Raw genomic sequence first — 26,336 nt, forward strand, 5'->3', positions numbered from 1 at the left:
TGTGTCTCCCCCTCCCTTCCACTCTTTCTAAAAATCAATGGGAAAAAAATATCCTCGGGTGAGGATTAACAACAACAAAAATGTATCAAATAACTTTACTTAATACATTTATTTAAATGTAATTAATAATAAATATATTTCTTTGCTGGAAAAATGCCAAAAAGGAAGGAAAGGAATTTGTACCTTGCAGGAGCCGCCAGAGAGAAATGAACTCACAGGCACGAATCACCTGAGTGGGGTTTGCATCTTCTCATGACCCAGGGCCGACCTGGGACTAAGTGGCCCAGGGACTCATCATTGCAGAGGGAACCTTCCGGCCTCTTCCAGGCTGGGCTCTTGATACCAAAGATCAGCCCCATCTTCTCTCCTCCTGGCCAGGCTGCCGTGGGGAGGCACAGCCCTGACCCCTGAGGGAGGAGTGTGAACCCCCACACACCACAGTGGGGTCGCACCACCCTCTCTGCTCAGGGAGCCAGGTCTCCGGGGCTGTACCGTCAGGTGCCGGGAAAAGCGGGCGTGGCCAGCTGCAGGGAAGGGCCATCCCCAAACAGAGACCAGAAGCCTGTGCAAACACAGGGGTATAAATGAGGGCTCTGAGCGGCCGGGTCCCCAGAGCCTGCCGTGACCATGGAGGCCAGAGTGCTCTGGCTGCTGGCGGTGGTCCTGGCCTTGGGGATCTCCAGCTCGTCTGCGCAGTACGTGGGCCTGTGTGAGTACCACAGCAGGAATGGGGGCCTGGGGGCAGGGGGGACCCGGGACGCGGGGACGGGACACAGAAGATCCAGGCTCGGGGGCTTTCTGGGGACCTGAGGAAGGTGACCAGGCCCCCACATGCATTGAATAATTGCTGTTTACCAGCGACACACCTTTTCTCTCAATAGCCCTATAAACCGGCTCTTGCTGTCCCCATTTTAGACAAGGAAACTGAGGCTCAGGACGTTCATAACAGACCTAAGGCAACCCTGCCCATCAGGGTCAGACCCCAGGGCCGGCCGGCCACAGCCAGTGCCTAGCCCCACTGTCCCAAACAAAAAGTGAGACATATGACAAGGGTGACTTCCAGAACGATTCCGCAGTCGTTCCGCCCTTGCCGTGCACCTCCGGGTGGGGGTGTGTGTGTGTGTGGCTTGAAGAAATGAGGGTGCGGCTTTTACCAAGCTGTGTCAAAGTCAGCAGTTCCCAAACTGGGTGTCCATTAGACTCATCGGAGCCCAGGATGCGCCGATTCTGTCTGAATGTCTCTGGGGTGGGGTGGAGCCCCAGGGGTGTTTCAAGACCCCCGGCTGATTCCAATGTTTGGGAACCGGGAGTAAGGAATTACGGACTGGCTGGCAGCCGTAGAGGGGACTGAGGAGGTTCTGTGTGCTTTCCGTCTTCCTAAGCAGACGTAGTTAGGTGCTGAGGCCCAGTGGACTTCTCACCTTGGACATAGGCTTGGAGACCCCAGGACGCACAGGGAAGGTTGACCAGCTGTCCCATCTGGGGAGAGGCAGGTGTAGGAAGGAAGCAAAAAGCTCTGTGTGCACTGTGACTCACTCTACTGAATGTATACACCTGTCATGCTTTTCATTTAAGTGGGGAGGGGTTCTTGTAGGTAAACAAAGGGAATTTGGTTTCCGGGTTCAGGGACCCTGATTCCCTGGGCCGCTGCCAGCCTGCGGGAGCACGGGCCCACGGTGACTTCCGACAAGGCGCAGGAAGCGCGCAGGCAGGAGGCCAGATCACCTACGGAACGTTTCTTTTTAAATATTTACACAGAAAGAGGGTTCACCTCAAGCAAATGTTGGGGAGGGAGTCATACCCTTTGAACTCAGGAGGGGAGAGGGAAGAGGGTGAGACTTGCCAAACGGAGCCAAGAGACCAATGCCAAGCCGGCAGGGCGTTGGCAGCTGACTGGGCTTTGTCTGGGCAGCGGAGAGCCAGTGTGCCATCCCGGCCAAGGACAGGGTGGACTGCGGTTACCCCGAGGTCACCCCCGAGCAGTGCAACAACCGGGGCTGCTGCTTCGACTCCAGCATCCCCGAGGTGCCCTGGTGCTTCAAGCCTCTGCAGGAGACAGGTGAGCCGGCCCCCCGGGCACCAGGTCCTTTCTGGGCACGTGCTGGAGCCTCCAGGTGCCCAGGAAGCCACACACCCCTAGGCCCTAGGCAGGACACCCAGTGCCATGGCTATTCCTTGGCAGAGGCCTCAGTCAGCGGCTTCATGCCAGGGCGGCCAGCCACCAGTTCCCTGCTGTCCTGTTGCCAAGTGGTTTGTGCAAAAATACAAAAGCAATTGTTTCAAAAAGGTGTCAAAGTCAAGGCATTATATAGAGCAGTGGTTCTCAACCTTCTGGCCATCTAAATACAGTTCCTCATGTTGTGACCCAACCATAAAATTATTTTTGTTGCTACTTCATAACTGTAATGTTGCTACTGTTATGAATCGTAATGTAAATATCTGATATGCAGGATGGTCTTAGGCGACCCCTGTGAAAGGGTCGTTCGACCGCTAAAGGGGTCGCGACCCACAGGTTGAGAACCGCTGATATAGAGGAACTAATTTAAACTCTATCCTGGAGGGAAACGGACACTGCGTGGGTTTGGAAAGCTGGGCCGATCAGCAAACAAACCACCAGCATTGGTGACATGCAGGCAGGTGGCAGCACTGGGCGTGGAGCCCTGGTGTCTCCACACCCCATCACAAGTGCATCCCCTCCCTGCCCCCTCCCTCGGTAGTGCAGTGGGGTGCAAGATAACCACCCAGGAACCCCCTGTCAGCAACAGCTGGCATGCACATGGGTGGTTGCTATCCTGGTTCCATTGGCCCCACCTCACACATCCTGGGTGCAGAGGTCACTGTAAGCCATCTGGCAGCCAAGTGCCAGCTTACCTCTAAGGAGGACACCTGCCTGGAGGCAGCACCCAAAGGGCCACTCTTGCCCTTTGTCCCACGATAATTCGGAGGGGGCTGCATCCCTTCCTGGGCACTGGGTGGCCCTGCAGAGCCCCCCCTCATTGATCATCTGCCCTCCCCTAGCCCAGGGCCCAGTGGGGCATGTGGCTGATCTCCCACGAGGTGCGGGACTCAGCACTTCCCCGGTGACTTGGGGGAGAATGCAGCATAAGGCGTTGACCTTGGAGCCTGTCTTGACCTTGAGAAGCTGGGCAGCTGGGGGGTGGGGAGGAGACCTGCTCCCGGTGACGTATGCTGTGCTTTGTTTCCAGAATGTACATTTTGAAGCCACGCCCACTGTCCTGCACACCATGGGAGGTGAATTTCCACACTCCTCCGACGTCCTGCCTGCTCATCTCTGCTTTTCTAGCCCCTGCTCCCTGCCAGGCTCTGGCTGAAAGCTGGCGCCTGGGGCCCCATGTTTTAAAGAATAAAGATCCACGCTCAGCATGAGGACAGGTCTCTATTCCTGAGATTTTGTGTTTTGTGCTTTATTTCTGCGGAGTCGCTCGCATGCTCTTGTCAGCGTGTCACACACAGATGAGGGACGGCGGGGGGTGTCGTAGCATCTCGGAGCAGAGGGTCTGCCCCAGCCCGGGGAGCGGGAACAGAAAAGCACCCCTAAGCTGCTGCACGGCCTGTGGGTTTGTTGCAGACCCCAGACCCAGAGCAGACGAGATAGGGAGGGCGAGCCCCCTTCCAGAGGTCACTGCCTCTGCAGGCTGAGCTAAGACACTTCAAATGTAAGTTTCAAAAAAAAGAAATTAGTAATGTCTTTCCCCGTGGAGAGAAAGCCAATAAAAGCATATTGCAAAGTGGCACATTTTGCATTTATTTGCAAGTCAAGTTTAACATGTGTTTCACCTTGGGTGGCCACCTCTTGCTTGCTTTCTTCTGAAAATAGACCCGGCTATACGAATAAATGAAGTAGGGTCCCCGGGAAGATTCCATTAAGTTCCCAAGAAGTTATAACAACCCCTCAACGGAGAGCTGTTCCCTGGGACACCCAGTTCCACGGAGAGCAGGGGCTCCTGGGCGGGCAGCTCAGCGAGCCCAGACGGGTTTGCACACTCGCTCAGGCTGGGCGTCCCCTGCCGTTCCTGGCGATGGGACTCTCTTAAAGACACGAGGACAATCTACCGCCCCCTCGTCATGCTGCGCCGTGGCCACGCGGCAGTGCTGTCCACGGGCCGCAGGGTGAGGGGTCTTGATCTGGGCCACCCTTCCCGCTGGAAAAGAGGCACCTGCTCCCTCAAAATGGCAGCCTTGTTTCTGAGCTCGCACCTGGGACCAGGCCCCTGGAGACAGTTCTCCGCTTGTCGTGCAGAGAAGGAACCTGTCCAAGAGTCCCTGCCAGGAGGCCCAGGTCTTTAAATCCTAAGCCCTGTGTCCTTTCTAGCACCTTCAGGCCTTGGGGGTGAGTCCTTCCAGGGACAACTCAGACCAAGGAGCACAGACAGAAGCCCACTGTGCAATAATGTCCAACCCACCCAGCGCCCTCTGCTGGCTGACAGGAGTGATGGTGATTTCCTGCCCTCACAGCTGGTTTCTTGCCTCCCCTCCTAGATGGGGTATTAAGATACCCAAGACCCACCTGCCCTCACCTCCTGACGCATCCAATCCTGATTAAGCCCGATTTCCTTGAACCTCCCCCAAATCACATCACACAAGCCCAAATCCTACACTAAGTCCTTCCTAACATCTTCTGTTGAGATGCCCCACATGTGCGGTGCGCCTTGTTGCCACGTGTCCTTCAACCCAGCTTGAAGGGGGTGGGTGGGGGTGGGGCAAAGGCCTGGTGTGAGTGTTGGGGGCCCCGGGGACACATAGTCTCCATGGGGCTGCACTGCCATAGGGGATGGTTGAGAATCTGTGGGCTCCCTGTTGTTCTCCTGAGACCCTCCCAGTGCACCCTGAACCCCTAGGCAGCCCAGCCTGCCGTGTGGCTGACTGATACTCAGAGTGATTGGTAAATAGGACCAAAGGTGGTATTGACAGCACCTGGCATGTGTCAGACGCCAATCAATCACTTGAGATTTGCTAACGCATTGAATGCCCCTAACAAGCCCACCAGGTGCGGGGTGTCCCTGTCATTGCCTCCATCCCATTTCCAGAGGAGGAAGCAGAGAGGGGCCAGGCAGTAACTTGCTCAGGGATTTGCAGCTGGGTGGCCAGCCGAGCTGGATACGCTACGGCAGGAGCCTTTTAGAATATGGTTGAGTTACAGCACCTCCCAGTCATTCCCATCTAATTCATGTTACAAGCAGCAATAGATACTCGGTAAAGGAACTAAGTAGTTAACATGCTTTCAATCTTATTTAAAGGTCCATCATAATTTTTTACGTTTAAAATGAAACGCTGAAATGCTGACAAACTAAACTTGAATAATTAACTTCTAAGGACTGGCTTGCCAGGAGCCAGCACCAAATCCCACCGAGGCCAACGTGGTCCCTGAGTTCTCTGTGACCCACTGAGGTGGCCAAAGGATATGTGCCTGGCCTTCCTTGAGCAATTTAAACAACATTCTTGACTCTGGACAGTTGAGGTTATTTACGTACCCAGTGAGTGCTAATCAATTTTAAAAATGTTGGCTAGGAAATGCTACAGTGTGGACTGGAATACTTGTGTTGTTGTTAATCTTCACCCAAGGATATTTTTTTCCATTGAATTTTAGAGAGAGTGAAAGGGAGGGGGTGGGGGGGGGGAGAGAGAGAGAGAGAGAGAGAGAGAGAGACATCGATGTGAGAGAGGCACATCAATTGGTTGCCTCCAGCATGCACCCTGACTGGAGCTGGGATCCAACCTGCAAACCAGGTATGTGCCCTTGACTGGGAATTGAACCCACGACCCTTCAGTGCATGGGCCAACCCTCTAACCACTGAGAAACACTAACCAGGACAGGAACTTATTTTAAAACTCAAAGTGCAGTGAGTAATCTTGTATTTACTCTTACTTTGCAAATGAGGAAACAGAGAAATTTGTTTTAGAGCACAGCCTTGCTAAGGTTCACACCTGGGACGTGCCGGTAGTCATCATTGGAGGACCTCAGGCACCTGGGCACTTAACTGTCAGTGACTGCCCATGGCCCCAGTGGCCTTTACCCGCCCATCAAACCTCCCTGCCTCCTGCTCAGGTGCCTCTAGACCAGCGGTTCTCAACCTGTGGGTCGTGACCCCTTTGGCGGTCAAATGATCCTTTCAGAGGGGTCGCCTAAGACCATCCTGCATATCAGGTATTTACATTACGATTATAACAGTAGCAACATTACAGTTATGAAGTAGCCACGACAATAATTTTATGGTTGGGCCACAACATGAGGAACTGTATTTAAAGGGCCAGAAGGCTGAGAACCACTGCTCTAGACTTTTCATGTACCGGCAGCTCAGGGTGAAGTCAGATACTGAACCAGGCTCTGCAAGATCCAGGGATCATTTTGGTATCAGATACCTTCCTCGTTGACTTGAACATGTTATACATTTCTAGAGCCTTCCAGGAACGATGAAATGAGAACTTTGACTTGCCCAGGAGAAGCCAGACTCCTTGCTGCTGGTGAAAGGGGAGATAAACAGGAGCCCTCACACACACACACACACACACACACACACACACACACACACACTGTGGCCATTAAAGCTGTTAATTGCTTCCTGTGCCGTGTAGTGCAGTTGGTCACGAAAGGTGTTGCTTCAACACTTACTTGGCAATAGTCCCTTCCGGGCTGGCTGAGTAGCCGGGTATTGTTTCAGAACGTTGGAATTCACTGAAATGCATCATTCTATTCCAGAATTCTTCAACTTGCAATGGCATAGAGAGGCGGGGTTTTGCTGACACCTGGGGACGTTTGTCCATCATCTTACCCGTTAGCCACACGTCTGGGAGGAGTGTCCTCCCGGCCACTTCGGGTGACAAGATGGCCTCTCCTCCTTTGCTCCAGGTCGCTTCCCAGGATGAGGGGTGTGATGAAGGGGTCAGGAGCTACACTATCACCCTCTGAACTCTGCCTCAGGCGAGTTATCTAGTCTCTGAGCCTGAGGTTCCTCATCTGAGAAATGGAGCTGGTGGTGGCTGCCTGGCCCCAAGGATGGTTGTTAAATGAGATAATGTATGAAAAGGCACTTGACCCTTTGCTACCTGCCACCTAGCACCTGGGGGCTGGCGTACCACTGCTGTCACTCTTATTCTTCTCCCCCACTTCGCTGGGACCCATCCTGACACCTGCCGGAGAGACTGCTGCGTTAGAGCGCGGGCAGCGTGAGAAGGAGAAAACCATCCTCGTGCTCGGCCACACCCAGGCTCCCGTCTCCCGCTGTGTGAGGGCTGGTGTCGGTGAAAGCAAGCAAGAGAGAAACGAAATCTGAAAACAACGTTGCTTTATTTGACTTATGTCACATTTTCATAAATGGCATCTAATTTATCAGAAGACAAAGTTCAAGTCTGCAAAAAATGCACGTACAAATCCAAGAAGGTAACTCTACAGAAATACAAAGCAGAGCCGTGGTGTGTAAGGTCTGAGTTAGAGCTCACATCTGGGGTCTGCCCGGGGCTGTGTTCCCATGGAGTGACACGGCCAGGAACAAGTGCCCCAGGGAGCCCAGGTTATTTTAAATATATAGATATAGATATATAGGTACGGATGTATATATGCCGAGTTTACCTACAACAGTGCAAACCTCTCACAGAGCGCAAGCAACTGTATTTCCTAGAGAACATGGCTAAACCAAAGTAAAGTCACCCATACAGTCTTATAAAAAACAGGGCTCCCATAATTCTATATTAGACATACAGATGTGTGCACACGTTTGCACGCTGGTTAAAAAAATGTTACTTGCATTGACTCTTGCTTTGGAAGGAAAAACAAAGGGAAAACATTGAAACAGCTGCTCATCAAAGGCAACGATTCACAACAGATTCAGCCACGGTCGGCCGGGGGCTGCACCCACGCGGCTACACGGGAAGAGCAAACGGGAGGGGCGCCAGGAACACAGGTTAACTTGCTACACATACATGTTCTGTTGGGCAACTCCTCCCGTGCCCCTCCCGCGGGGATCATGACTGTGAAAATGGAGACCTCTTATGTGGGGTTGGTGGTGGATGTGACAAGCAATTTGAATGGCCAGACTTTTCCTACCATTTTTAAATGGCTGAGGACTTGAAAGGGGAGACAGTTAGGATTAAGCCGGGGCAGTCTGTGTCCCCAAGGTCATGGAAAAGGGCCCTGGGGTGCCCCTGACGGAGCTGTAAAGATTGCAAAGGCTGTACAACAAATAGCCCCCACGGTCACTGGATACTCTCAGCGAAACCACGTCCCGGGGTGACCTTCGTTCTGGGCCGGGCTGCAGCCTCCAGGTCCCCGTGGAGACAGGGCTCGGCCTTGAACCTCGAACCTGGGACTTCCTGCCTCCCGTGGGGCCTGATCTGTCCCCCCGCAGGAGAGGTCCCATCGGGGCCCAACAGTGGAGAGGGTTTTGGTAACTCCCCCCGGCAGTGGGTGTGCCTGGCGCTCCAGCAAAGCCCCATGTGGCAAAGGCTGCTTTCTGGAAAGCTCCCCGTGCTGACCCACGGCTGTGCCCGGAGGAAGGGCAGGTGTGGACCAGGCCTCAGGGCAGGCGAAGTGCAAGGACAATAGGTCACTTCAGGTGCTGGCAGCAAGAGCCCCCTGAGATCTCCTTCAAGGGACACTCTTCAGGGAACTTAAGAATGGCCCCAGGCAGGCCAGAAGGGGGGGTCACCCCTCACCGCTCAGATGCTTGTCCCCCTGGCTTCAGCATCTCTCCCAGCTCACCTGGGTCCCCACCACACGTGATGTAATAACAAATCACTCCCATCATAAAAGAACAGCAGGTGGCTTACAAGGTCCCCAGAACCAGATCCCATAACATTGGTGAACATAGGAGATGCCATTTGTATACAGTATCAGGGCCACACTTATTCAGGCGCAAGTATAGGCCGAAGGCACCCACAGGGGATCAGCCGAGTCTCTCTCACGTTTGCTCGGCGCGGACACAGCAAACAGGAAGGTGCCGCTCCACCGAGCCTCCATTGAATGCAATCATTTGGAATCTGGCTGTGTTTTACTCATGTGGGTTGGGCTCAGGCCACTCCCAAGATCTGGGTGAAACCACGAAGCCCAGAGAGAAACACGCGCATGCTGTGGCCACGTCCTCAACTTGGACTACAAGGCGGTGGCCGTGGGGGTCTCCCTGGGACCAGGGAGCAAGCTCAACCCCAGTTGTGGAACCTGCACCCCACAGGCCCTGGGAAGGCCCAGGCCAGTGGGCGCTCCACCCGGGTGGGTGCCATAACAAGGGGGCTTTTGTGCTTCTGTTCCCTTCCCTTCAGCCGTGCAATGGTCGCTGCCTGGTGGGAAAGCGCCACAGTGGGTCCCCGCCCACAACACCCCCCCTCTGGGCAGACCAGGAGGCTGGTGTGTATGGACTGCTTCCTGCTGTTGCCCCAGGGGACTGTTTGATCCAGAGGGAGTGGCACTGGGTCCCTGAGCCCAGCCTGTGCCCACAGAGCAGGTCTCCTCGAGGAGGCCACACGATGTCTGTTGGAGGAAGGTTCCACGTTGGCGTGTTCGGAGAGAACGATAAACATTGAGCAAAGGTTAACCCTCTGCTTCCTCCAAGATGGGAATAGGACGTAGGGGAGGACGCGCCACAGTTCTCAGAAAATCGAGCTACGCCAGCGGGTGGGCATGAGACCCCTCTTCGCACTGCCTTCCTGCCCAGGAGGCATGGGGGTGAGGACAGGCTTGCCGGTGTGGAAATTAGTGGCCAGGGCTGGGGGCGCCCCACTTCTTCCCTGCTTCTGGCCCCAGGGAGGCCCGAGAACTGCCCCAGAGGAATCTCCCAGATGTGAGAAGCCAAGTGCAGTGACCCAGAGGGACTTCAACGTGAGCTGGACCGAGGGAGGGTCTGCAGAGGCAGGGGCCTCGGTCGCAGGCATTGCCCTCACCTGCTTCTCCCTCATCTGCGGTGCTCTCCCCCTGCGCTCACCACCTCTCTTTCCCTGTCACATAGGAGGATGGCAGGGGCCATGGGTTCTGTGACTTCGTATGGCCCTGCTCTCTCTCTGTCCCAGGTGGGAGGGAGTCCAGTGTGACAGCCCAGCCCAGGGCACCGCTGCCTGCAAGCTCCGGCCAAAGAGCAGGACCTGGGAGCTCCCGCAGCTGTGCCTCCAGGCTCCTCTGGGTCCTGCCCAGCTCCACTAGAGCCCATCTCATTGGGGGGTGCTCCCTGGAGCCGCCTCCTACAGAGGCCGCAGCCTGAGATGGGTTCCCCAGACCCCAGAGCAACGAATGAGGCTGCCTCTCTGCCTGGAGCCCATGTCCACAGAGACCATGTCCGCGGAGACCACTGCGAGGCTGAAGGGCTGGAAGGGAAGGCTGGGCAAGCCGCCAGGCTTCTGGGGCGGTGGCACCTTTTGAGGTCATGGCCAACATTAACCAGGTAGACAAGTGGGTGACGGGCCTGGGAGGATGGAGGGAAACCGCAGAACTCTAAGACAGTTCAACATAAAACGTGCACGTTCCCAAGAGAGGAAGGGGATTATCTGCAGTAGGTGTCAGACCGGAACACTAAGTAATAAACCTGGAATCTGTCTAGAAGTGCAGCATGTGCATTCACAATACAACCTCAAGGTCCATCTCACTTGGCCAAATTCAAGCGAATCATTTTGTATTTGAAGCATTTAACAGTGAACAAAAATAAAAAGCTTTATATAAAATATTTTATTAGCAGTCGTCATTTCTCGAAAGTATCTAACTTTATATTCATACACTCTGCATCCCCCCCAAGCTGTTTTACTTTTGTCACATTGTCACTTAGCTGGCAATGGTGACATCCTTCGTGGTTCGGACCCTGCTCTTACCATTGGCGTGGCAGGCGTGAAGTGCGGGAATGTTTTCTCTTCTCCTCGGAGTAAAGGGTGACTGAGGATTCATAGATGAAGGAAACACCACAGAATAACACTGTGACATACAACCTGGCACAAGCCCGCACGTGAGCACGTGTGTGCGCATCTGTGTGTGTATCACACACTGCAGCCCCTCTCTGCCCAAGCTCGCCCCCAGCGAGCTGCGTGAGGAGGCCAAGGCTGTGCCAGGGCAGAGGGAGGCACACTCCACCCAGGCTCGAGTAAGCTCAGCCCCAGCCAGCTTGGGACGCCCCTAGGCAAGGCGACTGGAGGGGAGGGGCACAGGAACCCTCCATCTCAGCTATCCGTTTGGTGACAGGGAGTCCAGAATGAATAGCCCCTACGCTACCATTGAATTTTATGCCTTATAAAGTATTTTCACACACACCTGTACACTTTGAACAGGAGGCAGGGTGGCAAAGAAAGAAAAAAAAATTGAGATTTGGGGGTCAGACTGGGACTCGAATTCTGCTCTTTCCTGGTCCTGGGACCCGGGACCTTCCTGCCCCTCTGACAGCCTTGGTGCCCTGCAGGTCCATGCCTCCCCTCCCACCCCACCCCCCATCCTGCCCCCGCTGCCTGCCTGCCTGCCCTGGAGGCCGCCCATGTTGTCTGCGCGCCCTCCCCTGGCCCAGCGCCTGGGACAGCACCAAGCTCGGGATGGTCTGCCAACACTTGCTGAGTAAACAGATGGGGGGATTCCTAAGCATCAGGGCAGGGCCCGAACACTCGCTAGAGAGAGAGGCTCAATCCACTGGAGCTCGCGTTTTGCTCAGGGAGACAACCGAGGTGATTCCGACCTCACGGACACAGCCCGTCCCTGGCCTCCTGGCTGAGCCTTTTTCAGGGCGGGAGGTGACCTGTCTGTGCACGAGTTTTACCTAAAAGTGCATGTCCCATTTCCTGGGACCTAAGGGTCCTGAAGGCCCCTCCCTCGAGGTGACGTCATCTGATTCCGGCATCTCCCCTGTGAATGTTCATGGAGGGCTTCTTCCCCTTCTGGGGAGAGCTCCCCATATCACCCACGGGGACTTGGGGAGGATGCCGTTCCCTAGCTGATACTCAACAAGCATAAGAGAAAGGGGGGCACAGCATGACCTCAGGGGGGACAGAGGGGAAAGGTACCCAGAATGGGGCGGGTCAGCAGGGACCAGGCCCTGACCAGGTCTCGGAGCCAGAACAGTGGACAGAATCCCAGGTGCCCCCTCCTCTCCTGAGACGTTCCATTTGAAAGTGAAATTCTCCAGCCCGGCTGGTGGCTCGGTGGTTGAGCGTTGACCCATGAACCAAGAGAATGCTGGTTCGATTCCAGGTCAGGGCACAGGCCCCGGTTGCGGGCTCGATCCCCAGTGTGGGGCATGTAGGAGGCAGCCGATCGATGATGTTTCTCTGTCATCTATGTTTCTATCTCTCTATCCCTCTCCCTTCCTCTCTCTTTCTCTCTCTCAAAAAAAAAAAAAAAAAAAATTAACAACATAATAATAAAAAAAGAAAGAAAGAAAGCAAAATTCTCTGAGCTTCTGTTTCTCCTCTGCCAACATTCGGAGAAGCCATGCATCTTTTACCCAAGAATCCATCCTTCTCTACATCAAGAAGCAGTCAGAGTGAAGGGGTGTCGGCGTCACTACATTCAGAAAGCACTTAAAGACTCCGATTTGAGAAGTTGGCCTGGTCTAAATTCCCATGTAGGAAAGTCAGCACATCGCCACCTACCGCTGAACCACAGCTACATAGAAAAATAAATCAGTCCATTGCTTGGATGTTACCTTGGGCCCGTGATCGGCAAACTGCGGCTCACGAGCCACATGCGGCTTTTTGGCCCCTTGAGTGTGGCTCTTCCACAAAATACCACGTGCGGGCGCACGTACAGTGTGATTGAAACTTCGTGGCCCGTACGCAGAAGTCGGTTTTCGGCCTGGGCCAGTCTATTTTGAAGAAGTACTGTTGATATTTGGCTCTGTTGACTAATGAGTTTGCCGGCAGTGGTCGGCAAACTCATTAGTCAACAGAGCCAAATATCAACAGTACAACGATTGAAATTTCTTTTGAGAGCCAAATTTTTTAAACTTAAACTATATAGGTAGGTCCGTTGTTATTACTTAATTAGGGTACTCCTAAGGCTTAGGAAGAGCCACACTCAAGGGGCCAAAGAGCCGCATGTGGCTCGCGAGCCGCAGCTTGCTGACCACGGCCTTAGGCCACTGAAATAAGGTAATTTCTCAAACTCCCCTAAAACAAGAGCAGAAGGCCAGTATCTGGAGATCAGCACAGAACAGCAGCATCTCAGTGAAAGCTGTTAAGGGTTTATAATGGAGGGGGCACTCGCTGAGAGTTGAACTGGGGTGAAGGCAGCAGCATCCTAGGGGTGACCCAAGCTCACTCAATGTGGCTTTAGGTCTTCCAAGGCAAATTATCCTGCTGGCAGTACACCTGTGACACTCCACTTAGCATCCTTTAAAAAATAGCCCTGGTCATTTTGCACGTGGGTTTCCCTTCAGGCACCCAACAGCCCTCAGGTCCCCAAAGATCTGCCTCTGGGTACGGGGGAGACCTTAATCAGTTGCTCATCTGTTAAGAGATAAGCTAACAGTAAAACACTGAAATGCAGGGAGCATGAACGCCTATAGAAATATTCCTTCTGCAGGCTTAGATGTGCTTGGAGATGAGATTGTAAATCTAAAGGAATCTCACAGTTTCCTTCTGAAATGGCTGAGACAGGACACTGCTGGCTCAGTGAATGGGCTCTGTGGATGAGATGGTCGACTCTGAGCGCAGTTCCTGGCATGCATGTCCTTGTAGGGTCACAGAGCTGCAACCCAGGGGCTGACGTGGAGGGGAAGAGGCCTTTAACCACTGACCTCAGCTGATGTAATTCTGGGGTGAGATTGATGACTTTCTCCTCTTCCCAACTCTGTACCGCACTCGGCTGTTCCTATGTGGGTCTTCCTATGTGTGATGCCTTACAGGCAAATCTATCTTGAAATTAAAAGGCTTTTTATAAAAGCTAAGTTTGACCCTGGTTAAATAACATGGCCTGGAAGGCAACGCTGCTCTATTTGTGTGGGACAAGCAGACTTAAAATTACATTTTAATATACCTGGATTGTGGTTATTTACTAAAAAGGATCTAAAGGTGAAAAGGGGGTCTCTAAGCATTTACAAATCCGTGTGCAAGTGAAAACTGAACTCTTTTCATTCTCTGAAGTAGGAAATAAGAGTCGGGGGACAGAACCGAGGAACCTCTGAGCTGAAACGGCCTTGAGGACTAGCTCGGGCCATTATTCACAGAAGAGGACACGGAGGGTCAGAGAGGTTTGTGAGCTTTTTGCCCACAGACATACAACCTTTCGTTAGGGGACCCTGATTCCGGGACAGTGATGGTCTAGAAGGGGAAAGCAATGCCATTTTCCTTCCGACCTTCCTAGGCCAGAGGCACCTCCTACCCTGTAGACACACGCACTGCTCGGGGCTGACAGGCACACAGGAGCTCTGTTAGGAAGTCAGAGGCTGTCGCCCTGCAGATGCCACTGTTCCTGCCCTAGAGAGATTTACTCATGTGATTACGTCCCTGGGAAGATGTCTACACAAACCAATCACTGACAAGGCGGTGCGGCCGAGCTGCCACCAGAACCAGCTCCGGAGATGGACTCACCCCACAGCCTGTTTAAGGAGCTACGAACACCTCGGCCACACTCAGGGTCCGGGGTCCTGCAAGGGCCTTGGATTCTAATGGGGTCTCAGCAGCTTCCATATCAGGCAGTCAGCTCAGCTTTCACGGCTGCACCTGGGATCCCTCAACGCTCACACCTGGATCTCCCTCAGCCCAGCGTTCCCAGGTTCAGTGGAGGTAGTTGATGTGATATATGAGGAAAGGGAAAATGTTTGTAAAAACGCAACAGGGTGGGTCTTCTAGAATATTTTAGGCAAAATTAAGGTGCTCAGCCCCAGCTGGTTTGGCTCAGTGGACAGAGCGTTGGCCCGTGGACTGAAGGGTGCTGGGTTCGATTCTGATCAAGGGCATGTACCTCAGTTGCAGGCTCAATCCCAGGCCCTGGTCGGGACACGTGTGGGAAGCCACCAACCGATGTGTCTCTCTCACATCGATGTTTCTCTCTCTCTGTCTGTCCTCCTCCCTTTCACTCTCTCTAAAAATCAGTGGAAAGATATCCTCGGGTGAGGATTAACAACAACAACTAAAAATTAAAGTGCTCAGAAAGTTAGGAAGAAAGAAACAATATATTTTGCTTAAAATAAGCCTGGGGAAAATAAAAAACTTGGAAAGAGTGGGCCAACTTCGCCTTCCCACTTTCTGTGTAATTTTTTAAAATTTCCGCACGGCTTCGCGCGTACAGTTCCCAAGTCTCTCAACTTGGGCCCCGCACTTGCACCTTTCACAGGTTCTGTCTGTCAGCGAGGCCGGGCCACCCTGAACAACTCTCTCCCACAAGGGCTGCAGAGACACAGCTTCTTCAAATGAATGACATTCACAGGCTTTGGGCTTGGAAAGTGACTTCTCATTGGAAAAAGAGACAAACTGTAGAAATATGAAAACTATGAAAAGCAAGTCATAAAACAGAACCGGTTTCCTCTCCGCCTTTCTCCCCAGGACGCCTAACTGCGCAGTGACCAGGCGAGGGGCTGCTCGCGGCCCCCGCCCGGGACCAGAGCTACCTGGTCACGAGGAAGGGTGCGACCAGGGAAACCTCTTGTCACCAGCTCTGTGGCAGGTTTCAATGCTGCCCCAGTTGTGGGCGGTTTAAATTCTGCACGTGAAAATTACCCCTTCTACATCTTCTTCCTAGTTAAAGCTGGGAAGGGGAATGGGGAGAAGACCCGTCCCTCCGGGGCAGAGCTGTTGAACGCTTGGCACCCACGAGCCAGACGTGGTGGCTAGGGGCTGGGTCCCAGTCGTCCTGTCCTCGGGCACAGGCTGGTGGCCGCGACGCGGCCAGGTGCCCTTGGCGGCAGTGTCTAATGCTCCTGTCTGCCGGCAGTCAGGAGCTCTACCTCTCTGCCCGGATTTTGTACCTCAGGACAAAGTAGGCGATGATGCGCAGCAAGATGAAGAAAATGCCCAGGACGATGAAGTCCAGGTAGAGCTTGGCGTTCTCCACGTCCAGCTCTCTCAGGATGGCCTCCGACTTCTGGAAGTGGCAGGTCTCGTCCACGTCGCAGTGCAGGTCCTCGCGGTCCAGGCCGTAGATGGACAGCATGACCCCCTCAAACCCGTACCTGCGGAGGAAAGCGCCCCGCGTGAGGAGGGCTCTGCCCCGGCGGCCAGACGCCGTCCTCGCCGTCCCTGACTCTGCCTCCGCCTTCTCCGTGGTCCCAGTCGGCTCCTCTCCGCAGGTCTTCCCCCCCCCACCCCCCGAAATACTTCCTAACCTCCCAGCATCCCTGAGACGAACGCACGGGCACCTTCACTACATTTTTCCCGTTTCATTTCCTCCAAATGGAACGAATCGTAGGGATTTATTCAGGGAAATGAACTGAAAACCACTTGGATTACTTCTGGTCGTACCTACTTTCTAAAAGTTTGATATAACAGAATGTCTGATAGCCTTCCAAGCAGCCTGCAGCACCTAACAAAACACAACTTGCCCATCCATTGTTCCCGGCCAGCCCTACACTGTCGGAACAAAAAACGCTAATTCTGGGGAGAAAGACACGGGGTTCGGGTTTCCCCGGCGTTGGCGCGCGCACAGGTTGCTGAAACTCTGGACAAGGGCTTTGTTTCCAGTTTGTTGTCCAGAACAAAACACCTGGGTCTGAACTGGCATCCCAGAAAAGAAAAGCTCGTTCCGACGTGGGATCTGCGTGTCACGAAATCAAAACGCTTCGAAGACAAGCGTGGCCCCCGAGGCCTACGTGCCAGACAGCCCGAGCGCAGAGCATGCCGTTGGACCGAGCGCCCATGTGCCAGAATACTCGGTTCCAAAGATGTTAGGGTCTTTTAATCATGACTCACTTCCCACTGGATTCCTGTTTTTAAAATTTAATATATTTTTATTGATTTCACAGAAGAAGGGAGAGGGAGATAGAAACATCAGTGATGAGAGAAAATCATTGATCAGCTACCTCCCCCCACTGGGGATCGAGCCCGCAATCCGGGCATGTGCCCTGACTGGAAATCAAACTGTGACCTCCTGGTTCATAGGTCAGTGCTCAGCCACGGAGCCACACCGGCTTTTGTTTTTTTAATATTCCACCAGATTTCTTATTAGGGTTTACAATATTCAGGAACATGTCGTAAGCATGTTTACTTCAGAGAGGAATGAAGCGCCTAACAGGTGGAAACGCCCCCCAGAGGCAGGTCTCCAAAGGACCAGACGACGGGCCCATCTGGGCTCCTTCAGGGTACGAGCGGCTAGCACTTGCTTTACCCTTGTTGTGTGTGCGTTGGTGAGGGCGGGACACACTAAACTAGGACAAAAATAAAAGGCACCGATCCTCTGGGACCCTCTGTGATATAGGAACGGTGCCGGCATTTAGCTGACAGCTAAGACGTAGCTTTTGTGAGCATGTGCATGGTAACGGGAGTCCTCTTCCCTCTGTCACTGTAAAGGCCCCAAGTTATACAGGGTCTCCGCAACCATGACCACCACACACACACACACACACACGCTACCTGACGTAGGAGATGTAGGACATCCACTGCAGGTAGGTGGGGATGGTGCCAAGGCTGACGAAAAATCCTGAGAAGAGGAGGATGGGGATCGTCGTCATGGGGCCCACGAAGATTGCCACCTGGGGGGACACAGAGAGAGCTTCCAGTCCCGCCCGACTGCCTCTGCGGGTGGCCCCTGGAGGCCATATTCCTGGACAGTCCCTGGGACCACTGAGAAAGGACCGGTTTTCTGGATGGGTCATCCACGGGCCAGGTTGGCGTGGAGAAGCATCTGGTTTGGGGAGTGAGCAGCCGCCTCTGGGGTGCACGATTTACCCGAGTTCTGGCTTAGCTGTGAAGGAAAGGCCTGGCCTGAGCTCCCTGAAGTCATGGAGGTGCAGAAACGGCAAATGCACGTGGGTTTGTGGGTGGGTGGTACCAGGAGTCTAGAGGGGCGCGTGGAGGGACCCAGATGGGGTGGGAATGTGGGGGTGCAATGGAGGTTGAAGGGATGGGCAAGTGGATCCTCTCAGGCAACAAAACCTAGGCATCCAGAGCTTGAACTCTGAGCCAGCTGTGTGACCCCGACCAAATCGCATTGCCTCTCTGGACCTCAGTGTTCACACCTGTAAGATGGGGCTAGCACAGCACCTAATTCAGGGGTGTGCCGGGGACTAACAGAGCTATTATGTGGAGAGCACTGAGCACAGCACTGGCATACACTACGTGCCGCATCAGGGCACCTGCTGCTGTCGATATGCCAGTAGTGACCAGCCAGGACACTACGCGTCCTGACCCAAAGGCTGACCTGGACAAGCCGATCTAGGAAGTTAGGGCAGAATTAGGAGGAGGCGGGCGGTGCTGAGCCCCCCAGGGCAGCAGGGAGGCGTTTCCTTGGCTGGTACCTGCAGGGATGTGGCAGCAGCTCCAATCAGGAGGCCCAGGGACTGCGCCACCAGCGAGGTCATGGTGCCCAGTGCAGCAAACAGGACAAAGCGCACGGCGTCGGACGGCTGCGACGTCATCCAGTACACGATGCTGCAGTAGGCCACCGGGAACACGATCTGGGAACACAGGGCCCATCAGCCTCCCATGGAAATTGCGATCTCCCACCCCGGTCTACAGGGTGTGAGGACAATGCCTGCTCCTCTTTCAACACACGCCCTTCCCTGACGTACCTGGAAGGGCACGTCGGCCAGGGTCTTGGCCATGTAGTAGGCCTTCAGGCTGTACCAGTAATTCAGGTGTTCCCGGAGAAACACACCCATCTCCAGGGGAACTAGGAGGCAGGACAATGGAGAAGGCATCAAGCAGACATACCTGGCGTGCAAAATACTGGCTCAACAACCTGGCCTGTGCCGAGATGCGGGCCTTTCAACACCCCCGTGCTCAGGGTTTGGATGGAGGAGATAAGGACCGATTCACTAGCTTAGGAGAACCACCACCCATTTTTATAACCTGAGGAGTCATCGAGTGGAGAATATCCGTGCAATAATGAGTGTTATTTTAGCGATTACTATAACATTTATCGCGCAACTTATTCTCATTCAATAACTGTGACAATGTGATTCTTTCCTGCGGACAAGACCTCTTGTGAGGTCTTGGAAATTCCAGGCAATTTAGGGAGGAGCTTTCTGCTGGTGTTCTGCAGAAGCAAGGCTGTCTGCACTGTCAGCCCCACGTGACTCTGCGAACAACCTAGACTTGCGTGGAAATCCACCCAGAATAGCTTCATCCCCTCCCAAACTTGGCCGGACTGGGGCTGTCTTAATAACCAATGGGGTAAGCCATGCCTCTGTGAGGAGCTCCTGACTAGACAACCTTTTAGAAATCTCTCCCATAAGCCTTCATCCCTGTGTGAAAGCCTTCCACCCTTTGGCTTAAACAGGCTCTGTATTTTCTTGTCTAACAGAAAATACAATACCTGCATCTGTCTACAAAGAATATTTTATTTTTTTAAAAAGCCAGACACTGTATGTTCAGAAAACTCCTCTCTTGGCCAAGCCATGACCTCGGTCCCCAGTTCGTGGGTTGGAATGACAGATGAGGAAGGAGAGGAGGGCCTGTGGCCTGTTGGGCACTCACACGTGAGCACAGTGGGCATGAGGGCCGCGAACATGAGGAACAGCATGGAGAAGAAGAGGAAGCCGGAGTTACTCATGACCTTCTTGGCTTCGTTCCCGATCCCCAAGTAGAGCAGGCCGATGAGGAGGCCGATGGCAATGTGCGAGGTGGCCCGCAGGTGCATCAAGACCTGGGGGCAGACCTGGCTGTTACTCACACGCCTGGAAGTGGGGGAGTGAGGCAGTGACGGAACAATAGGTCCAAGGCCTCTGGAGACATGGTCCATGTCACACCTCATGCTTCATGCCGCCCATTTCCTCCAGAAAAACCAACCTCCAACCCTAAACCAACTCACACACATGCACACATGGGCAGCGTTTTATTGCTGTTAAAACAGATTTGCTCAAAACTTGCAAGCAAGGTCTGTCTGCCTTCAGAGGAGAGGACAGTGACAGCGATGGTGGAGAAGGGACCAAGGGTGGGTATATCAGAGGCCACCCTTGAAGAGCTGTGGCATGAGTTGCTACAAGCCCTTCCATCTTTCGAACTAGGTCCCAGAGGCCCACTGAGCACCCGACCCGTCCTGGGCAGGTTGTCCACCTTAAAGGTGGATGCTACTCTGTTCTCAACCATTCAACACCTCCTTCCCAATAAGCCTTCACATAGCCCCAGTGCCCTATGCCTTTGCCATGCTTTCCTGAGGGAGGGGTGCACTCTGTGGTGACATGCTTGGCCATATGACTTTCTTTGGCCAGAGGAATGTGAGCACAAGTGACAAGTTGCCACCAGAAGTTTTACATTTGACTTCTCCCTTGCACTTTCCCTATGTCGCATTCTAGAAAGGAGCTGTCCTTCCATTCTGAGTCCCAGGATGAGAAGAAACAGGGGGCAGAGTCACAATGCTCAGCCACCAACCAATAACACAAATATTTACTGTCAGAGCCTTTGGCATATGAGGGAGTGTTTGTCACAGCAGCATTGCAGAGTGAATGCTGACTGATGCAAATGGAGGAAAAACAGTCAGGACAGATACACCTGAAGATGCCGGCAGCTTCCTTTGCCACAAGAGGCGACTGTAGACACACTTACCGCGTCCCTCACGGTACTCAATAAGGCCCTCCTGAAGAGGATGAAGAACTGGGCGAGGCAGCTGGCGGAGGCGCTGTGGCAGCTTTCCGTGGAAGCGGAGTTCTGAGGACACACCGAGAAGGGAGAGAAGGTGAGACCCCCGACCCCACGACCCAGTTCCTCGAGGCTAAGAAAGGGCACCGTGCCGCAGGGGGCAACATGCAGTGAGGGCTCCCCCAGGCCGGGGGAGGAATTACCTTCTTCCGCCCCTTCCATCCTTTGGACTGCTTTACCTCTTCCGAGGGCTGGTGCTGGAGGAAGGGGTTCACCTCGCCATCGCCCCCAGGAGGCTCTTTCCTGCAGTCAGAGTCACACAGGCCCTCACCGACGGCTCTCACCAGGCGGCCGTTCTGATCGCCGTACTCACCGGACGCCACCTCCATGACTGCATGAGACACAGGTGCGTGCTGTCAGCCAAAATCCGGGCTAAGAGCCTGAGACCGCCAATGTGAACTGTGGGCCTCTTTCATTTTTGCAACTACAGAGCCATGAATCCGGCGGGAATATTTTTAAGTGATTATATACAAGTGCACGGTCACGATCATACGATCAAATCATTTAGCTACCGATGTTCTTTCAGCTCTAAACCCCCAGCGAGGTCATGTCTCGTGTCAGGAGCCTGGGAATGAAAACAATTAGCTCGTTCTCTATTAACTTAGGCATCCATCCAGGGTTACCGACCGCCTGCTGTGGGCATCCAAGCCTCAGAGCAGAGCTGGAAGACAGCCGGATGGAGCAGGACTTCTGTTTGGAGAGTTCGCATTTTGCACGTGGGATTGGGCATGAGTGATGAGAGCTGTGGCAGTTCAGGGGGACCACGGAAAAAGGGGTGACCAGGGCCTGAGATGTGCTTGGCTCTCTGGGGGCATTGAGGTCTGGGACCATCCGCCCCACCTTTCATAAACCGGACGCAGTGGCCCATTTTCATCAAGGAGGCCACACGGGCTCAGCACTGTCCGCTCTGCTGGTCACTCACAGCCACCCCTCCCCAGCGCCAGTCTCTGTGCACTCCAGTCCTCTCTCCGGGTGACGCGGAGGAGATAGAAGCCACACCCTAACTTTTCTAGAACTTTCCGGAGGTTGCATGGACCCTATTTCTCTTTCTGTCCATCTTTCCTTCTAGGTTCTCACCTCTTTGCAGGCCTTGGACCTCACCACCCTCCCCCGCCCAGCACACCTGTCCCCAACCATGCTTTTCTCTTGTGTCTATAAACCAGACCCGGCCCCACTGCCTGTAAACAAAACTGTCTGTTCCCTTCACGTTCCCATTCCCACACTCTGGCTCAAGTGAGAGAAGTGTTTCCCAGGAACAGGGTCTTGTGGAACATAACTTGGGAGATGATGTTGGAAATATGAAATCCTGGGAGTGTGGCCAGATGTTTGAAAGAAAAGCAACTGAATGAGAAGTGCTGATGACCAGGAGGGTTGTAGTGGGTTGAATAGCACCCCCCAAATATTCACATCCACCTGGAACCGCAGACTATGACATTATTTGACAAATGTGTTTTGCGGAGGTAATTGGTTATGGGTCTTGAGGTGAAACTATCCTGGAGTTAGGATGGGCCCTGAATCCAACAACAGAGACACGCAGAGACAGAGCCATGTGAAGACAGAGATTGGAGTGATGGGTGGGGCCACAAGGTTATTTCTTGTTAGAAATAACTTCCTTTAACCTGGGACTAACACCAGAGGTGTTAGAGAATATTGCTCCTAATAACAGCTGCCTTGTTATTTTATCTGGAGGGGAAAACAACCTCTTTTTCTGTCCTTAAAAGTTCCACCATGGATGGCACTTGAGCCAACTGTGGACTATTCACGTAAGCCCTGGCCGAGGGCCTCTGGTAAAAGTGAAAATCCACCAGGAGTGGCAAACAAACAAACAAACAAACACTTCCTTTTCCTTCCTGGTCAAGGTTATACTTACCAAAATCAGCGGGGTTGTGGTAGGTTGGACAGTTCAGACCTAAATCCCTCAAATATGGTACAAGATTGGAGACTTTCCCCCGGTACACACACTGTCCTTGACTAAGAACATAAAGCTAGAAAAAAGCAAGGAGAGGTAAACATCAACTCTGCCTGCCTCCATGCTCGCAATATCCATCCACCCACCCACCCACCACCTATTCAACCACACCTCCACTCTCCCATCCATCCACCACGCACCCACCCACTCACCAATCCATCCATCAATCCACCACCCACCCATCCATCCATCCATCATCCACCACCTCTTTACCTCCACTCCTACATCCACCTACTACCCATCCATCCATACATACATACATACATCCAATCACTCACCCACCCACCCACCAATCCATCCATCAATCCACCACCCATCCATCCATCCATCCATCCATCATCCACCACCTCCTCACCTCCACGCCTACATCTACCTACTACCCACCCATCCATCCATCCATCCATCCATACATACATACATACATCCAATCACTCACCCACCCACCCATCCATCCATCCACCAACCAAGCCTCCACCAACCTACCCATCCATCTACCCTTTCGTCCTTCCATCCCTCTATCCATATATTCATCTACCCATCTACCCATCTATACCACCCACCCATCCATCCATCTACCCATTCACCCTCCATCCATTCATTCAACTAAATCAATCAATCAATCTATCTATCGATCTATCATATCCATCTATTCTCTCTCTCTCTCTCTCTCTCTCTCTCTCTCTCTCTCTCTCTCTCTCTCTCTCTCATCTTAGGCTCTGTTAAAGTTCACAGGGAAATCCATGGTGAGTCAGGGAAAACTGAGGATATCATGAGGCCCTGAATTGTTTTCTTTTATCGTTTTTGCACACTAACTAACCACCTGCCTGGGAAAGATTCGTGAGCCTACACATTTCAACCCTTGGGATTTTTTTTCCTCTATCATAATATTAAAACCTAAGATTTATAACACATGATATAATACAGTAGGTCCTCGGGTTATGTCAGAGATCTGTTCCTATGGCACGACATAATGCAATTTTCACCATTCTACATAAGCACCTACGCCACTCACATGGAGCACATGCACAGCAGTAATGAAGTGAAACAGTAAAAACAATTTAAAAGAAAGATAACAATTCCTGACCTTTACTTGTGGTAAATAAATAATAAAAAACATAAAGCACATATGTACATATGTCGAAATGACAGAACTTTTTTTTTATAAATAAATGGGAGATGGCAACGTAACCACGAAACGACGAACGTCGAGTCTGATGTAACCCTAGGACTGTCTGTACAAATAAAGTAATCTGTCACTTAATTCAGTAAAACGGGTATTTCCCCATTGCAACATGAAGCCTCAGCAGTGTCTATAGTGACTCACCCAAGTCCCCATGGCCACACAACAGCTCCTAAGAAGACACTGGCCAGCTCTTCTGACCCCCTTCCTTAGTTGCTTATGACTCCAACATCTTATGAAACACTAAGGCCATTCAACAATGAAGAGAACCCCATGGACTAAGGGGAAGCTGAGAACCAGAATTCAGGTTCCCACGGGCTGATCACAGCAGGGATGTACCTGGTCGAACATCTCGAAGAGCTTGGCGCTGGGCTGGTGGATGGTGCAGATGATGGACCGCCCTCCCTGAGCCAGCCCTTTCATCAGGGAGACCACCTGGAAGCAGGAGGAGCTGTCCAGGCCGCTACAAGTCAAGGGGCACCATGAGACGTTTGTGGGGACCACCCCCCCAAACCATGCCCACATTCAAAGCATACTGGGTAGGTCCGTGTGCAAGCCTGAGCCCACGGGTGTCTCCTAGTCTCAGACAGGGAGAGTGGGGCAAGTAAGGCCTCTGCCCTGTGACCCCAAAATAGGGGGAGAACAAGATGGGGCGGGCAGGGCACACACCTCCCCCTTCTGACCCCCCATAAAATCTGCTGGCGCAGAGGTCAGGTGCTTTTCCCCCTGCTGCTCCTGAGTACCTGGTTGGCTCATCGAAGAACATGACAGGAGGGTTGTTCACCAGCTCCAGCCCGATGGCCAGGCGCTTCCGCTGCCCGCCTGAGAGACTTCCGGTCCGAGTGGTGGCACAAGACAGCAAGCCCAGAGCCGTCAGGATCTCCTTGACCTGGAGGGAGGAGCAGAGCCAGAGCAGCCATCAGGGACCTTCCACCACCTGTCACCACCTCCAGCACCACGTGGAAACCTGCTGCCTCCCCCACCCACTCCCACCACACACAGACCCACGCAACACCCATCCCAGGCTGCCTTTTTCCAAGTCCAAGGTCCTGATTTCGGCCCGGGAGGCTGAAGCAGTGGTGAAGCAGGGTCCATATCCTGCCCCCTGTCCTGACCTTCACTTGTAAGCCTGGCTCAGGGCCAGGTCAGGGAAGGTGTTCAGTGAGCATCTGTAGGAGGGTGGATTGGCGGACGCATGGATGGACAGATGACCAGGTGGCACAAAGGGCAGGCCACCAAGTTGGTGAAACGAGATAATGAATGAAAGTGGTTGGCAGGCATGAACATTTAGTTGACGGCAGCTCCTGTAGACACACAACTATCCAGGCCAGGCCTCTCAGAAAGAAGGGATAGAGCCCCTTTTGCCCTTGTCAATAGGAAAACAAGGTCTCTGAAGGGGTAGCAAGATGATAAGACTGCTTGAAGCAGCCAGTCCCTCCACAGCGGTGCCGATGTCCCCCTGAGATGCAGGCCCACTGAGATACAAACAGTGCACTGTGGGCTGAGCCCTCCTGTCTGATGGGATTATTGATCCACTATTGGCTCAGGGAACAGAAGGGTCAGCAGACTTCAGGGCAGACAGCAGTGCCAGTTTCAGCCCAGTGTCTTCTCAGAGGTCAGCTGTCGGCCTCCCGGCCTCCACAACAGGCTCACCTCCCCGGGGTCCCACCTGAATTTGCCCAGCCGTCGTCCCAGCCCTGGGTGACTCCTGGGTCCATCTGGGTGGACCCAGTCTAGCAGCTTCTCTGGGAGATGAGGTCATGCAAAGGAGAAAGAACTCCTTGGATTACTTAAGCACAGTCATCACAAAATTAGGCTTAGGTGACAGAAAGAGGCAGGACATGACAGCTCCATGGGCTGGGAGGCAGTTGGTCCAACAGGCCTGGGTTCAAATCCTGCTCATCCTCTCTTTTGTTGACCCTAAACCCCACTCCATTTCCTCCTCTAAAAGTTGTGCCTTTGAGGGACACCAACCCAGAAATAAGGTCAGCAAGGCCACCGCCTAGAAAAGGCTATTGACGTAGGGCAGGTGGGGTGGCTCTTCCGGGTACACTTCCAACCTGGGCAGACAGAGCCACAGGCCAAAGTCACAGCACGAGGAGTCACACTGGTCATTCCAGGCTCACTTTGGGGCATCAGAGACTTGGCACATGCCCTTTGCCCGTCCACCTGTTTCCTTGAGGGCTCACTACTGTGGCCAAGCGTCCCTCAGCCCCTGTGGAGTGGACACTGGAAGTGAAGGGGATGCTGGAGGTGGAGGGGACACTGGAAGTGAAGGGGATGCTGGAGGTGGAGTGGACACTGGAAGTGGAGCGGATGCTGGAGGTGGAGGGGATGCTGGAAGTGGAGGGGATGCTGGAGGTGGGGGGGATGCTGGAGGTGGAGTGGATGCTGGAGGTGGAGGGGATGGTGGAGGTGGAGGGGATGGTAGAGGTGGGGGGATGCTGGAGGTGGAGGGGATGCTGGAGGTGGAGGGGATGCTGG

General features: G+C 53.4%; 2 protein-coding genes across 8 annotated transcripts in view; one reads left to right on the forward strand and one right to left on the reverse strand.

Annotated features, from left to right (window-relative positions):
* The first annotated feature begins 627 nt into the window (after positions 1–627).
* On the forward strand, positions 628–3,345 carry TFF3 (trefoil factor 3). Its single transcript, XM_036351514.1, has 3 exons — positions 628–709; positions 1,913–2,059; positions 3,207–3,345. Exons 1-3 carry the CDS (start codon positions 628–630, stop codon positions 3,218–3,220), a joined length of 243 nt encoding a protein of 80 aa, XP_036207407.1. The 3' UTR covers positions 3,221–3,345.
* Positions 3,346–15,067: 11,722 nt separating this feature from the next.
* The window catches only part of ABCG1 (ATP binding cassette subfamily G member 1), a 66,084-nt gene continuing 54,815 nt past the window's right edge, over positions 15,068–26,336 (reverse strand). For 4 of the 7 annotated variants that reach the window (XM_036351425.1, XM_036351428.1, XM_036351427.1 and 1 more), the window contains 10 exons: positions 24,596–24,741; positions 24,192–24,315; positions 22,574–22,688; positions 20,847–21,034; positions 20,611–20,712; positions 19,543–19,711; positions 18,636–18,736; positions 18,363–18,521; positions 17,479–17,597; positions 15,068–16,082 (listed from right to left, as the gene is read on the reverse strand). In XM_036351425.1, the coding sequence (XP_036207318.1) occupies positions 15,854–16,082; positions 17,479–17,597; positions 18,363–18,521; positions 18,636–18,736; positions 19,543–19,711; positions 20,611–20,712; positions 20,847–21,034; positions 22,574–22,688; positions 24,192–24,315; positions 24,596–24,741 (1,452 nt within the window). In that variant the 3' untranslated portion in view covers positions 15,068–15,853. The remainder of the gene's footprint in view (positions 16,083–17,478; positions 17,598–18,362; positions 18,522–18,635; positions 18,737–19,542; positions 19,712–20,610; positions 20,713–20,846; positions 21,035–22,573; positions 22,689–24,191; positions 24,316–24,595; positions 24,742–26,336) is intronic. The other 3 variants (XM_036351426.1, XM_036351430.1, XM_036351432.1) reach the window with 1 other exon arrangement.

The sequence above is a fragment of the Myotis myotis genome, unplaced genomic scaffold (assembly GCF_014108235.1).
Source record: "Myotis myotis isolate mMyoMyo1 unplaced genomic scaffold, mMyoMyo1.p scaffold_m19_p_2, whole genome shotgun sequence".
In the NCBI taxonomy this organism is placed as follows: domain Eukaryota; kingdom Metazoa; phylum Chordata; class Mammalia; order Chiroptera; family Vespertilionidae; genus Myotis; species Myotis myotis.

Bases quoted from the DNA above. Each gene is read 5' to 3' on its own strand.
- TFF3 (XM_036351514.1), top strand. From the start codon at position 628: ATGGAGGCCAGAGTGCTCTGGCTGCTGGCGGTGGTCCTGGCCTTGGGG. The intron at 710-1,912 runs GTGAGTACCACA...TTGTCTGGGCAG, and splicing joins TGCGCAGTACGTGGGCCTGT to CGGAGAGCCAGTGTGCCATC.